At 34.6% G+C, this 15,281-nt stretch overlaps 1 protein-coding gene across 6 annotated transcripts in view; it reads right to left on the bottom strand.

Annotated features, from left to right (window-relative positions):
* Window positions 1-15,281, bottom strand: part of EIF5B (eukaryotic translation initiation factor 5B) — an 89,866-nt gene that overhangs the window by 26,337 nt on the left and 48,248 nt on the right. For 5 of the 6 annotated variants that reach the window (XM_047069897.1, XM_047069896.1, XM_047069895.1 and 2 more), the window contains 6 exons: window positions 13,987-14,085; window positions 13,211-13,300; window positions 11,132-11,206; window positions 5,377-5,663; window positions 922-1,029; window positions 639-749 (listed from right to left, as the gene is read on the bottom strand). In XM_047069897.1, coding sequence (XP_046925853.1) covers window positions 639-749; window positions 922-1,029; window positions 5,377-5,663; window positions 11,132-11,206; window positions 13,211-13,300; window positions 13,987-14,085 — 770 coding nt within the window. The remainder of the gene's footprint in view (window positions 1-638; window positions 750-921; window positions 1,030-5,376; window positions 5,664-11,131; window positions 11,207-13,210; window positions 13,301-13,986; window positions 14,086-15,281) is intronic. The other variant, XM_047069892.1, reaches the window with a different exon arrangement.

The raw sequence follows: 15,281 nt of genomic DNA on the forward strand, positions 1-15,281 counted from the left end.
TTGGATAAATAAGCTGAATATCTCCAAAGTAGAGAATATAAGGGAGATAAAGAAAATACAATCAATTTGATAGAAGCTAAAAAGGGTGTGGGAGGAAACAGTTTTTAAACATGGAGATCTAGGGGCGCCTGGGTGGCGCAGTCGGTTAAGCGTCCGACTTCAGCCAGGTCACGATCTCGCGGTCCCTGAGTTCGAGCCCCGCGTCAGGCTCTGGGCTGATGGCTCAGAGCCTGGAGCCTGTTTCCGATTCTGTGTCTCCCTCTCTCTCTGCCCCTCCCCCGTTCATGCTCTGTCTCTCTCTGTCCCAAAAATAAATAAACGTTGAAAAAAAAAAAAAATTTAAAAAAAAAACATGGAGATCTATGGTGAAAATGTTAAAACATGTAGGTGAAACACTCTAACTTCAAAATAGTGATTGCCTCTGGGAGCAAGAGGAAAGGAAATGAAACTTGAGGGTTCCTATTCATCTAATGTTTTCTTTTGGGGGGAAAAAAAAGATCTGAAGCAAAACAGAGCAAAGTGGCACAAGTGTTAATTATAAATAGTGAGCACGTGGGTCTTTATACTAACCTTTTTTCCTATATTTGAATTTTTGTTAGAGATTGAAACATGCAAAATACATTTACATTTGTACTTACATTTTTAATCATCTTAGTCTGTTCATTAATAGCTTCAAGGGGAACATTGGTGGCCCCAATTTGTTGCGTAATGCCACCTGCTTCACCATCTTGTACATGTGTGTGACGAAGCTGGGATAAGATAGCAGATTCAGATTTGTATTTCAAAATATAAAAAGAAGCAAAAGCAGTAAGAAGGTAGCAACCTATTTAACAGAACTGCCTATATATGCTATGGTTTCTATTAGCTTTTTATAAGATATCATTCACTTAAGAAGTATCAAAGCTAACAATATTTTCTTACTTTATCTAGAATTTTTGTCTTCCCTGTATCCACATGTCCAAGTACACAAATAACAGGAGCTCTTAGCTTTTCTGTATTTACATTTTTACTGTGTTCAAGTCGTCGTTTCTAGGAATGAAAAAAAAAAATCACAAAATTATTTCAAACCTTGACTGCCATCATCCTTTAAATTATGTTGCCTTAGCAAGAGAATGCCAGAACCTTCATCCAAGGTTCTCTGTTGATTTAACTACATGTAACTGCACTTTACAATGTAAACTTTACAATCTAATTCCCTTTACAGTACCTTTGGACAAAGGGAAACCTGCTAAAATAGATTTCAGAGCAACATTATTAAATTAAGAGTAAAAATCATGTAAAATTTTGGCTCCAACTTTCTGAACACTTTTGTACATTGCTTATTTAATGGAATATAAGAAATTGATCTTCTATCATACTTAGTATACAGTACAAATTTTTTTTGAAAAAAATTTTTTCAATTGTGATCCCATTCAATAGTATCAAAAACAGTAAAATACCTAGTAATAAATTTAAAAGAATTACAAATCTCAAACTATGAAAACTATAAGACACTACTAGAAGAAACTGTAAAAGATCCAACTGAATGTATAATCATCAGCCTATTTCAATAATATTAAAATAGATAATTCTCCCTAAATTGATCTATAGATTCAACACAATCACCAGCTAAATCTAAGCAAGATTTTTGCAGAAATTGACAAACTGACCATAAAATTTATATGGAAAAGTAAGTGACCTATTATAGCCAAAATAATCTTGAAAAGGAATAACAATGGAAGATTTCCCTATCTCAAAACTTACTATAAAACTATAATAAAGAGAGTGTGGTACTAGCAGAAGAACAGATAATACAGGTGAATGAAACAGAAATCAAAGTCCACAAATAAACCTTCATATTTCCGACCTATTGATTTGTCAAAGATGCCAAAGCAATGGGAAAAGGATAGCTTTTCAAACAATGATGCTAGTTAAATTAATAAAAAATGAACTTTGTCTATGACCCCACATCATGCATAAAAGGTATCTTAAAACAGATCAGAGGGGCGCCTGGGTGGCTCAGTCGGTTAAGCATGCAACTTCAGCTTAGGTCATGATCTCGCGGTCCATGAGTTCGAGCCCCACATCGGGCTCTGTGCTGACAGCTCAGAGCCTGGAGCCTGCTTTGGATGCTGTGTTTCCCTCTCTCTGACCCTCCCCCACTCACATTCTGTCTCTCAAAAATGAATATTTAAAAAAAATTTTTTTAATTTATCAGAGGTAGAGCTAAAGACAGAAGAAACTAAAGGTATAAATTTAGAAATAAACAGGACAAAATATTCATGACATTAAGTTAGACAAAGATTTCTATACTACAACACTAGAAGCATGCTCTATAACAGCAAATTTTGATAAACTGACGTTAACAAAATTTAAAAAAACTAAAAGAACTCTTACAACTCAATAATAAAAAGACAAATAATTTGAATACATGTTTTACCAATGAAGATACCGGAAGGGCCAATAAGCAAACTGAGAAATGCTCAACATGAGAGAAATGCAAATTAAAACCACAATAAGATATATACTATTTCATATCCACTAGAATGGCTATAATTGAAAAGACAAAGGTTAACAAGTATTAGTGAGGATACAGAGAACCTTCAACTGGTTGGAATCTATAATTGTGCAGCCACTTTGGAAAAGAGTTTAACAGTTTCTGAAAACGTTAAACACAAATTTACCATATTATCCAGCAATTTCACTCTTAGGAGTACATACTCCCACCCTTCCCCCCCAAATGAAAACACATTTCCATACAAAGATTCATATGCAAATGCATGTATATAACAGTACTATTCATAATAGCCAAAAAGTAGAAACAACTCTGTCCTCTAGTGAATAGATAATAATAAAATATGGTATATTTATACAACAAAACGCTATTTGGCAATAAAAATGAACAAAATTCTGATACAGCTACCACACAGATAACCAGGGTAAGTAAAATAAGCCAGACACAAAAAAACACATATTATATGACTGAATTTACAACGGTCCCTCCTTATCCAAGGGGTGGTGATACATTCCAAGACCCCCAGTGGATGTCTGATACTGCAGATAGTACCAAACCCTATATATACTCCATGTTTCTTCTATACATATCAATGATAAATTTGTAAACTAGGCACAGTAAAAGATTAATAATAACTAGTAATAAAATACGAGAATAACAATATACCGCAATAAAAGTTCTGTACATATGGTCTCTCTCAAAGTATGTTATTGTACTGCACTCACCCTTCTTCTTATGATGATGTGAGATTATGAAATGCCTATGTAATGAGATGAAGTAAGGTGAATGACATAGTGTTAGGCAACTACTGACCCTCTGACAATACATCAGGAGGAGGATCATCTGCTTCCAGAATGCAACTGACCACACCATGGAAAACAAAACTGTAGATGAGGGGACAGGGAGGGTGGGCATAGGAACTGCTGTATATGTAGGACTAGGAATAGGGAATGACGCAAATTGGTGTAAGAAATCTTCCTGGGGTGATAAAAATAATGTTGAGTTGTGACAATAGATGAACAACTCTGACAATAGATGAACAACTCTAATTTACAAAATTGTACTGAATTGTACACTTAAAATGGATCAATTCTTTGATATGTAGATATCTCAACAAAGCTGCTTAAAAAAACTATTGTGCTAAGAGGTCCATAGCATATTATGTGAAGAAAAGAATATGTATCTACAAAATTTATTATCTAACTTCTTTTTTTTAATGTTTATTATTTTGAGAGACAGTACAAGTTGGGGAGGGGTAGGGAGAGAGGGAGGGAGAGGGGGAGAGAGAAAATCCTAAGCAGGCTCCACACCGTCAGCAGGCAGCCTGATGCGGGGCTCAGTCTCACAAACTGTGAGATCATGACCCAAGCTGAAATCAAGAGTCAGATGCTTAACTGATTAAGCTACCCAGGTGCCTCTTAGTTTTAATCAAACATTTTAAAAAACCTGAACATGTACAGAACTATGAACAGGTCTGGGAAGTGAGATAATGGGGAAACTTTTACTTTCTGCTTTACACCCATTGTTTTTAAATGATCACAGTACGAACTGTCTCTCACAAATGGGTATAGAGCAAGACAGTTGGCTTGAGTAGGTGCTATGGGAAGCTGCAGTTATAATGGGAAAGAGAAGGGAATGCCACTGGTATCTAGTGGGTGGGGGGAAGGGATGCTGTATAATGTCCTAAATGAAGAGGACTATCCTCCAAAACAGAATTATATTACCTAAAACTGTCAATAGTGATAGGGTGAGAAACTGAACTTAAATCAACAGACCTTCTTAAGAAATTCTGAAAATGTATCCCTTTGTAGGCTTCACAGAGGAAAGAGGCAAACACTGACATACAGGTTATCAAAACAAAAAAATTTAAAAATTAGGATTATAAATGAAAAAAATATATATTATATTATTATTGTTATTATTATAGAGACAGAGAGAATCTAAAACAGGCTCCATACTCAGAGCAGAGTCTGACACAGGACTCAATCCCACAACCCTGGGATCATGACCTGAGCCGAAATCAAAAGAGTTGGCCACTCAACTGACTGAGCCACTCAGGCACCCCTTTTAACAAAGAAAAGCTAAAATAATTTTTAGCTTTAAAACAGTTTAGCACCCTCAAGAAAACTAGTTTTTATTGTTATTATTTATACTAAGCTGACAGAATTGAAGAAAACTCTCAAGTCTACTGCATTACATAGGAAAAATATAGTAAGCCTGGTAGGTATGTACACTTTACTAAATAGAAAGATGCCTCAGTAACCCACCAGATTTAAACAACTAAAGTGATCAGATGCCTCACAGTAACTACCTAAAATATACAAGGCAAACACTAGTTTAGTGTTTATGACTAGAAGGTATGTGCTCAGAGTAAACCATCACTCAAAGAGCACATAAAAATTTAGAGAAAACAAGAAATATATGATGAAGCAGTATACCATTATGACTTAGGTCAGGGAGTAAGGTCCTTGGGTTAGATCAGTGTCAAAGACCTGTTGTCTAACCCAAAGTCATAAATATTTTCCTCTGCATTTTTTCTAAATTCATACCTTTAGTTTATTACATCTTTAGCTCTATCTCTGATCTAAGATTACTTTTAGGTATGATGTGGGGTCAGAGACTAAACTTTTTATTAATTTAACTAGCATCATTTGGTTGAGAAAGGTATCCTTTTCCCACTGAATTGCTTTGGTATCTTTGACAACAAATCAATAGGCCAGAAAGATGAGGGTTTATTCTTGGACTTTCAGTTGTTTCATTCACCTGTATTATCTGTTCTCATGCCAGTACCACATTGTCTTTAGTTCAGAGGATAGTTCTAATGATCCTAGAGGAGTGGGGAGGAAAGGAGTAAAGAGAAAGGCAAACGGGAAAATAAATACCTCAATCCTCCGTTTGGCTTTGTCATAAGCCCTTTCTTCTTTAGTTCGATCATCATCAGAGTCGTATTCAGATTCTGAACTCATTTCTTTACTTGGTTTTTTATCTAACATTTTCCCCGCTTCTTTCTCATCGGACACCTTTTCATCTTCTTCATCACCTTCACTGCCTTCACTTTCTCCTTCCTCTTCCTCTTCTTCTTCACTCTCTTCCTCTTCACTCTCTTCTTCCTCCTCCTCCTCCTCTTCTTCAGGGTTTTCTTTTACTTCTATATGCACCGTGTTTTCTTCTTTGAGTAAGAAAGATTTTAAAATAAATGAAAGTTAAAAATGGAGATTTCTGTCAAGATTAAGGGGAAATACTAAGGGTGCATTAAGTAAGGCAGTAACATTATAAAACATCATTAATGCTAAATTGTTTTCATGCATCATAAAAGCAAAGCATTGGTCAACATGTTACAATGAAGATTGCCATTTAACAATAAAAACTTAATATATTACTAAGACAACCTAAAGACAGAAAAGGAACACAGTGAGGGGAACAAAATGCTTACAATTTCTTTCCCTTGGAGTCATTTGCTGATTCTGCACTTGATCTTAGCACAAAGGAAGAGAAGCAATGGTCATTTGCTGATTCTAGAGAAGGTGAGCTTAAGCAGTGCTTAGGGGTCCAGGTATTGGGCCTATTAAGGACTCAGGGGGGTAAGGTTGACTACTCTTTATTGTGGAGTAAAATCCTGGGGAACTGCACCCTAGCAGTTAGAATGAATAGAAAATAAACAGGACCTCCCTGTTATTGGCCAATCACCTCCAGATTCTATCAATTCTAAATTTGGAATAAGATGATTCCATATTGCTAGTTCATTCAGACTCCTGGTGGATTGTACACATAATTTTCTCTGGAGAAAGAAAACACCATCCTTGACCTCAAATTATTTTGCAGTTTTACAAGTATAATATCCAGCACAATATATGAAAATAATGAGTCACATGAAAAAACGAATCACAGGATGGAAGCCAGCATACAGAAAACCACAAAATGTCTATACATTGAGGTTATAAAACCAAAATTTAAAAATGACTATGTTTCTCACATCCAGGGAGCAAAAGATTAAAAACTTTAGAAAGTAAAGAACTATAAAAAATAGTTAAATGGAATATCTAAAACTAGAAAACACTGGAGACAAAACTAGGAACCCAAAAGATGGGTTTAACAGGAGAGGAGAAACAGCTGAAGAGAAAATTAGTGAACCAGAAGACAGATGAGAAGAAACAATCTAGAAAGAACCATGGAAATTCAATTATGTGAAAAACACAGAAAAGACGACACATTGATATAACAGGAAGGTATATCATAGGCATAACTAGAATCCCTGAGAAGAAATAATGGTTCATAACATTGTAAAATGGATAAAAACATAAAACCATACATTGATAAAGCTCTATAGGCAGAATAAATAAAAGGAAACTGACCCTGGCCACACCATAATAAAACTGCTGAAAGCCAAAGACACATGAAAACTTTAGGCTGATATCTGACTTCTCAAAAGAAACCATGAAAGCTAACACAAGGGAATAGTATCTTTAAAATGTTAAAGAGAATTTCAACAAAGAGGTCCTCACCCAATAAATATACCCTTCAAGAATTAAGATGATATAGGGGCGCCTGGGTGGCGCAGTCGGTTAAGCGTCCGACTTCAGCCAGGTCACGATCTCGCGGTCCGTGAGTTCGAGCCCCGCGTCGGGCTCTGGGCTGATGGCTCAGAGCCTGGAGCCTGTTTCCGATTCTGTGTCTCCCTCTCTCTCTGCCCCTCCCCCGTTCATGCTCTGTCTCTCTCTGTCCCAAAAATAAATAAATGTTGAAAAAAAAAATAAATAAAATAAAAAAAAAAAAAAGAATTAAGATGATATATACACAATGGAATACTATGTGGCAATGAGAAAAAATGAAATACGGCCTTTTGTAGCAACGTGGATGGAACTGGAGAGTGTGATGCTAAGTGAAATAAGCCATACAGAGAAAGACAGATACCATATGGTTTCACACTTATGTGGATCCTGAGAAACTTAACAGGAACCCATGGGGGAGGGGAAGGAAAAAAAAAAAAAAAAAAAAGAGGTTAGAGTGGGAGAGAGCCAAAGCATAAGAGACTGTTAAAAACTGAGAACAAACTGAGGGTTGATGGGGGGTGGGAGGGAGGGGAGGGTGGGTGATGGGTATTGAGGAGGGCACCTTTTGGGATGAGCACTGGGTGTTGTATGGAAACCAATTTGTCAATAAATTTCATAAAAAAAAAAAATTAAGATGAGATAATGGTATTTTTAGAAAAGCAAAAATGGAATGCCTCACTAACAGATTCATACTAAAGGAAATTCTAAAAGGTGTTCTTCAGGCCAGAAGAAATAATCTCAAATGGAAGGTCAGAGACACAAAAAGAAATGAAACACAACAAAAAGCTTACAATATGAATAAACTTAAGCTATTATGGGATTTAGAGAATTAAAATAAATGAGAATAATGATATATAAATTGAGAAGTAGATAAATGTTCTTCATGTATTCTGTGGTATGCATTGTCTGTCTGGAAAGAGGGTAACATTAAACACTAATAGTTCAAATATCTTTGTTAAAAAGGATACTTTTATCCTGGAGTAACCACTAAAAGTAAGTGGAAGAGTATACAACTTCCAAGCTCATGGAAGGAGGAAAATATGGAATTAAAAACAAAACAAAAAAACCCAATCCCAAAAACGGTTAGAAAGGAGAAAAAAAGAAACAGAATAAGGACTAAATAAGATAAAGATAATAAGTATACTTCATTAATTCCATCAAGGGTTAAATGTAATGGGCTAAGTGGTCTAGGTAAAATATAAAGATTGACACTCTGGATTTAAAAATCTCAAATATGCGCTATTTAAGGAGACAGAAAAATAAAAATAGAAAAATATCATGTGAATCAAAGCTGGTATAGCCATATCATGTATACTTTAAGGCAAAAGGCATTACTAGAAATAAAAAAATAAAATATAAATAAAACATAATAGAATAACAAATCAGTGCATCAATCCATCAAAAAATGAGTGTACTCACCTAATAATAAAGTACTAAAATATATTAAACAAAATTAACAGAACTCAAGGAGAAACAGACAATTTACAATTAGGGCAGGAGATTTTAACCCACCTCTCTCAGTAACAGAGAAAAAACGCACTCCAGAAAAAAAAGAATAAGAAACACTTGAACAAAATGATAAGCAAATCTGATTAAAAACAGTGTACCCTTGAACAATGTGGAAGTTAGAGATGTTTGTCGCCCTGCATAGTCAAAAATCCATGTATAACTTTTGACTCCTCAAAAACCTAACTACTAATAGCCTACCACTGACCGTAAGCCTTAGTAATAACAAATAGTTGATTAGCACATATTTTCTATGCTATGTGTATTACATACTATATTCCTATAATAAAAGAAACCAGAGAAATAATAATGTTATGAATAAAATCTAAAGGGAAATATATTTATAGCACTGTATTTATTAAAAAAAAAAAATTTGCATGTGAGTGAACTCCTGGAGTTCAAATCCATGTTGTTCAAGGGTTAACTCTATAGAGAACAAGGCACACAGTACTGCAGAATATAAACTCCTTCCAATCACATATTAAATATTTACAATAATCAACCATGTATTAGGTTGTAAATTAATTCTCAACATATTTCAATTTTTTTAATGTTTGTTTATTTTTGAGAGAGAGAAAGAGAGACAGTGTGCAAGGAGAGAAGGGGCAGAGAGAGAGGGAGACACAGAATCTGAAGGAGGCTCCAGGCTCTGAGCTGTCAGCACAGAGCCTGATACAGGGCTCAAACTCACTAACTGCCAGATCATGACCTGAGCCGAAGTCAGATGCTTAACCTACTGAGCCACCCAGGCGCCCCTCTCAACATATTTCAAAAAGATACATTTATGTTCTGTGATCTCAATGAAGTAACAATAATCAGAAAATCCCACTTTTGTAAATTAAAAACTACATTTCTATAAATCAGGTAAAATATATTAAAATGGAAATTACAAATATCATCAGAACTTGTGAAATAGGACTAAAGCTTAAAGAAAAATTTAGTTTTAAAAACATATATTAAGTGTTGGCCAGGATGTGGAAAAAAAGGAACCCTAGTGCACTGTTGGTGGGAATGCAAACTGGTGCAGCCACTGTGGAAAACAGTATGGAGATTCCTCAAAAAGTTAAAAATATAACTATCTTACGATCCAGTAATGACACTACCGGGCACTTACCCCCCAAAAATACAAAAACACTAATTCAAAGGGATACATGTACCCTTATGTTTATAACAGCATTACTTACAATAGCCAAAATATATAAGCAGCCAAAGTATGCACTGATAGATGAATGGATAAAGAAGATGTGGAATATATATATACAACAGAATATTATTCAGCCATAAGAAAGAATGACGTCTTGCCATTTTGCAACAACAACATGGATGGAGCTAGAGGGTCTAACACTAAGTGAAATACATCAGTCGGAGAAAGACAAATATCATGATTTTACTCATATGTGGAATTTAAGAAACAAAACAAATAAGCAAAGGGCATATGAAAGAGAGAAATAGAAAAACCAAGAAAAATACTCTTAACTACAGAGAGCAAACTGATGGTTACCAGAGGCTGGGGAGAGGGTAGGGGTGAATTCAATAGGTGATGGGGATTAAGGAGTGCACTTGTTATGATGAGCACCAGTTGATACACAGGATTGTTGAAACATTATCATACACCTGAAACTAATATAACACTGTATATTAACTGTAATTAAAATGAAAACTTCCAAAAAAAACCACCCACATATATTAAGGAAAAAAACTCTAAATAAACAAATATCCATTTTAAGAAGTTAGTGGGGCGCCTGGGTGGCTCAGTCGGTTGAGCATCTGACTTCGGCTCGGGTCATGATCTCACCGTTGGTGGGTTCGAGCCCCGTGTTGGGGCTCTGCCCCTCCCCTGCTCATGCTCTGTCTCTCTCTGTCTCTCAAAAATAAATAAATGTATAAAAAAAAAAAATTTAAGAAGTTAGGGGGAAAAATCAGGAAATTAAAACCAAAGAAAGTAGACTTTAATAATAAATGACAGAAAGTAATGACAAAGAAAAATTGTTTATTCACATTGACTAGGTACCATTTACTTGCATTATCTTTGTATTATGTTTTAAGTTAAAGGGGCTTTTGGTAGGCTACCTTTAATAACCTAATCCCATTTATAACATCATACTGAAATATATATATATATATGTATATGTATATATACATATATATATATATGTATATATATATATATATATATATGTATGTATACATATTTTAAAGTTTATTTTTGAGAGGGAGAGTGTGCACACAGGGGAGGGGCACAGAGAGAGGCAGAGACAGGCACCCAATGTGGGGCTTGAACTCGTGAACCATGAGAACACGACCTGAGGTAAAATCAAGAGTCGGGACACAACCAAATGAGCCATCCAGGCGCCACTGAAAAAATGTATTTTAAATCCTAGGATCTTCTGAAAAACCATTTATTCATAAAATGAGGATCCACATAAGGATTTAGGAACCATGGCAATGGAGAAATCAAGACTAGTTTTTATTCTCAGAAATGTTCATATGGCTTTCATCATCAGAAGACTGACCATTCCTTTAAATATACACACCTCTAATTACCACAAGATTTATCAATGTGTACTTATAAGCTATTCACCTTTTTCTCTCTCCTCATCACTGGCCATAGCTTCCCAATCATCCAATCCAGCATCTTCAGTTTCTTCTTCCTCTTCTGTAAATAAAGATTTTTGTTAGAAATCATCTAGAAATAGGGAATTGCTTTTAGAAAAAAGTAGAAAATTATGCTGACATTAAAAATGTTTTCATTATGCAAAAACACATATACAATCTCATTATCTTTGAATTATTTTTTTCAATATAGCTAGCATGTTATAATTTACTATTACCAAATGCTGCACAATTACCCAGAATTTTGAATACATGAAATTACACTTAATCCAGATTTCATATTTGACATAATTAAAATATTAGAAACTCAGACATTTAAATGTTTTGTTAGATTTTGAAAAGGGTAGATGGTCGTACTCCTAGGTTCTTGAGCAAAAATGAAATTTCACAAGAGTCCCCTCACCTTATCTAGTCTTGCTTTCTGCATTTTCAGTTACCCACAGTCAACTGTGGTCTGGAAGCAGACAATCCTCCTTCTTAACATGGTCAGGAGGTCAACAGTAGTTTAACATTACATCACAGTGCCTACATCACTCATCTCACTTCATCTCATCATGTGAGTGTTTTGTCATATCACATCATCACAAGAAGAGTACAGTACAATATTTTAAAAGAAAAAGACTACATTCACATAACTTTTCATACAGTATATCATTCTGATTGTTCATGTTATTACTCATTACTGTCCTTTTCTTACGTGCCTAATTTATAAGTTAAACTCTATCACATCTATGTATGTAAAGGAGAAAACATAGTATATACAGAATTCAGTACTATCTGCTGTTTCAGGCATCCACTGGGTGTCTTGGAGCATATCCCCTGCAGATAAGAGGGGACTTACTGCATCTCCATTTTGATGTTTCAAACTTCTACTTCATACCTAAGAATTTACTACTTATTTTATTGCTTTAACCTCTACAGATACATACAAATACTACTTAAATTATATAGCTGTAGGTACAAAGCTACACCTCTACTCCAGTTGAAAATAAGAATAGAATATCTGCTGACAATCCAAAAGTATCTAGAAAGGTATAATTTTGAATTCAAGATTTAATATTCTCAATATTAATGACTCTTTTTTATGAAATCCAATAAAGCAAAACTATTCTCAAATCATAGGACATGTGGTATTTGCTTCCCTGTAATAATTATTACTTGACAACAAGTTTGGTTGAGTCATCTTGAGGAAAAGAAAATGAGTCAGGTACATGTACCCAAAACATCCTTCTAAATTAACAATTCTTTCTACTGCTACAAATGTCACCTAAAATAATGGACTGCTATTAAGTGTATCAACCTGAATTCCTCTAATGTCATCATGTTAAGCTGAGTTGTGCCAAGTAAATGATCCATTTTATACCAAGAACAGAAGGGGAGAAAGAAGGAAAGGAACCAGAAATGATATCTTTCACTAGTGTGGGTCAGTCTTGGCATTCTCTTGCTTTTTATTCCCAATCCAAACTTAACAATATGGGCTTCTCTTGATATTATTACCACACATTTAGTTAACCTCTGGCTCTATCAATACGTAGTCTAATGAATTAGAACAATGTTTATCTTAAACAAACAAAAAAAAAAGCCAAAGATTTTTCTCTAACCTCAAAACACACACACACACAATGAATAAACAATCCTCTTATTGATTTAGTAAATAGAAGTTGACCTCCAAGGAGGTTTAAAAATGCCAATTTTTATGACTCTTAAATAGTTCTCATTAAAATGCTACCAATTTGTTTCCAAAGGATTAAATAAAGAACTTCAGGTCTTCTTGGCACCACCTAAGATTTCTGACCCAAAATGAAAACATCAGAAAAAATCTAAAAACTTCTATCCTCTCTACATTTTACTGACACTATTAAAAAGAAACTGACTCAAATCTCCTACACTTTTTTCAAAATGGAAATGGAAAGGAATGGTTTAGAGAAAAGAAGTATGAAAAAAGACCATCCTGCCAGATATTTGGTTTCCCCACACTAATAATGACTAGACAACTTCTGACACGCCAATGCTATTTAATAGGAAGCAATTAGTCAGTGCTACTGGCCTGGTTCAACAGGAGGTGGTGTCTCTTCCTTTTCTGGTACTCCTTGTTCTACCACTTCTACAGCAGCATTTAATTCTATTGGTTCAGACACTGAAAACAAGGCAGAAACCAAGTTAACAATACTTTTTCAGTGCATAATTTGTTAGGATACTCTGTTAAGTACTGAATAAAAACCAATAGTACAAACTTGAATTCTTCAGCACGTTTAGAAAATGTTTAAATATCAGTCATATATTTTACAGGAAACAGAGTTTCTTTCTATTCAAGGAGTAGAATGGAAAATTACAAAAAGGTTGAGAAGGAAACAAAGAAAAAATAAGAATAATTAAGAATAGTTTTTGGGTACGATCTAGGTTTTTCGAACAAAAGCACTTTTCCATTAACCTGTCATTTAAATCAGCTGAGAATGATTAACAATAATAGGAAATACGGTATAGTAAGTTTCAATATGTAATTCTGATTTCCAGTTTCTTTAAAAGACATTGTTTTGAATGTTGTAGGAGAAAGTCAAACAAAATTTAAAAAATTTTTTTTAACGTTTATTCAGTTTTTGGTAGAGAGAGACAGAGCGTGAGTGGGGGCAGGGCAGAGAGAGAGGGAGACACAGAATCCGAAGCAGGCTCTAGGTTCTGAACTGACAGCACAGAGCCCGACGCGGAACTTGAACTCACAGACCGTGAGATCATGACCTGAGCCAAAGTCAGACGCTTAACCGACTTGAGCCACCCAGGCGCCCCCAAAATATTTTTAAGTCATAGGTCACTTTGTATACAAACCTTCTTTATTTTCTAGCTGCTGTAGTGTTTTTTTCTTCTTTTTATCTTCATAAATTGGCCTTTTCTTTGGCAAAGAGTCTTTTGATGGCACTTCAACACCTAAGTGATAAGAATGAAAAACTTTAGACTTATGCTATTTGCATATCATTTAAGAAATGCTACTTGAAAAGGTAACATTTTATTCACCCCAGAGATACATACCCTGAAACATAAAAGAACATTCATGGAAAAATCTTTTTTATATAAGATATTGTAAAATATACATACACTAAAATTCTACTTTCTTGGTGTCCAGTTCTGTGACTTTTGACAGATGAGCAGAGTTATTAAACACAAGATGAAGAACAATTCCATCACCCTAGGCTGTTCTGTGTAGTCAAACCCTACTTACATCCTTGCAACCACCTATCTGTTCTCTTTCCCAAAAGATTTTTTTCCAAAATATCACAGAAATTAAACCTTCTAGTCTGGGCTGTTGTCATCATAATGGATTTTAGAGTCATCCTCGTGTGTACTAATACTTCATTTCTTTTTATTGCTGAGTAGCATTCTATTGTTAAGTATATACTACAGTTCCATTATCTTTTAGACAACTGATGGACATTTGAGTTGTTTCCAGTTTTTGACAATTACGAATAAAGCTGCTACAAACATTTGTATGCAGGTTTCTATGTGAACATTTCCTTGTGGTAAATATTTTGAAGTGGGAATGATGGGACATTATGTAAATAGGTATTTAATTTTGTAAGAAACTGCCAACTGTTTTCCAAATTGGCTTTACCGTTTTGCATTCCAACCAGTAAAGTAGGTGAGTTCCAACTGTTCTGTATACTTGCCAGAAAAAGATGTTTTAAATGTAAGTATTTCAATAAATATGTAGTGAAAGCTCATGGTGGTCTTAATTTGAATTTCCATAATGACTAATGTTAAACATTCTTTTCATTGCTTATAGTTTAAGTTTCTGTTCAAATCTTTTGCCCATTTTTAAATAGGGTTGTTGCTTTTCTTATTGTTGAATACAGAGTTATCTTCTCATATTCTGCATATTAATCCTTTGTCAGATACGTGATTTTCGGTACTGTCTCTGAACTGTCTCAATGGTGTCTTTTGCAGAACAAGTTTTTAACTGGACTTCCTCAAATTTGTTCCTTTTATGAATTATGCTTTTGAAGTTAAACTAATCACTAACACAAGGTCACAAAGACTTTCTACTATGTTTTCCCCTAAAGTTTTATAGTTGTACATTTTATATTTAGATTTATGATCTTTTTTGTGTTAATTTTTATTTAATGAGA

This window comes from Lynx rufus, unplaced genomic scaffold (genome assembly GCF_022079265.1).
Source record: "Lynx rufus isolate CCGP_SWC_20201006 ecotype Redwood Valley unplaced genomic scaffold, mLynRuf1.p SCAF_8, whole genome shotgun sequence".
In the NCBI taxonomy this organism is placed as follows: Eukaryota; Metazoa; Chordata; class Mammalia; order Carnivora; family Felidae; genus Lynx; species Lynx rufus.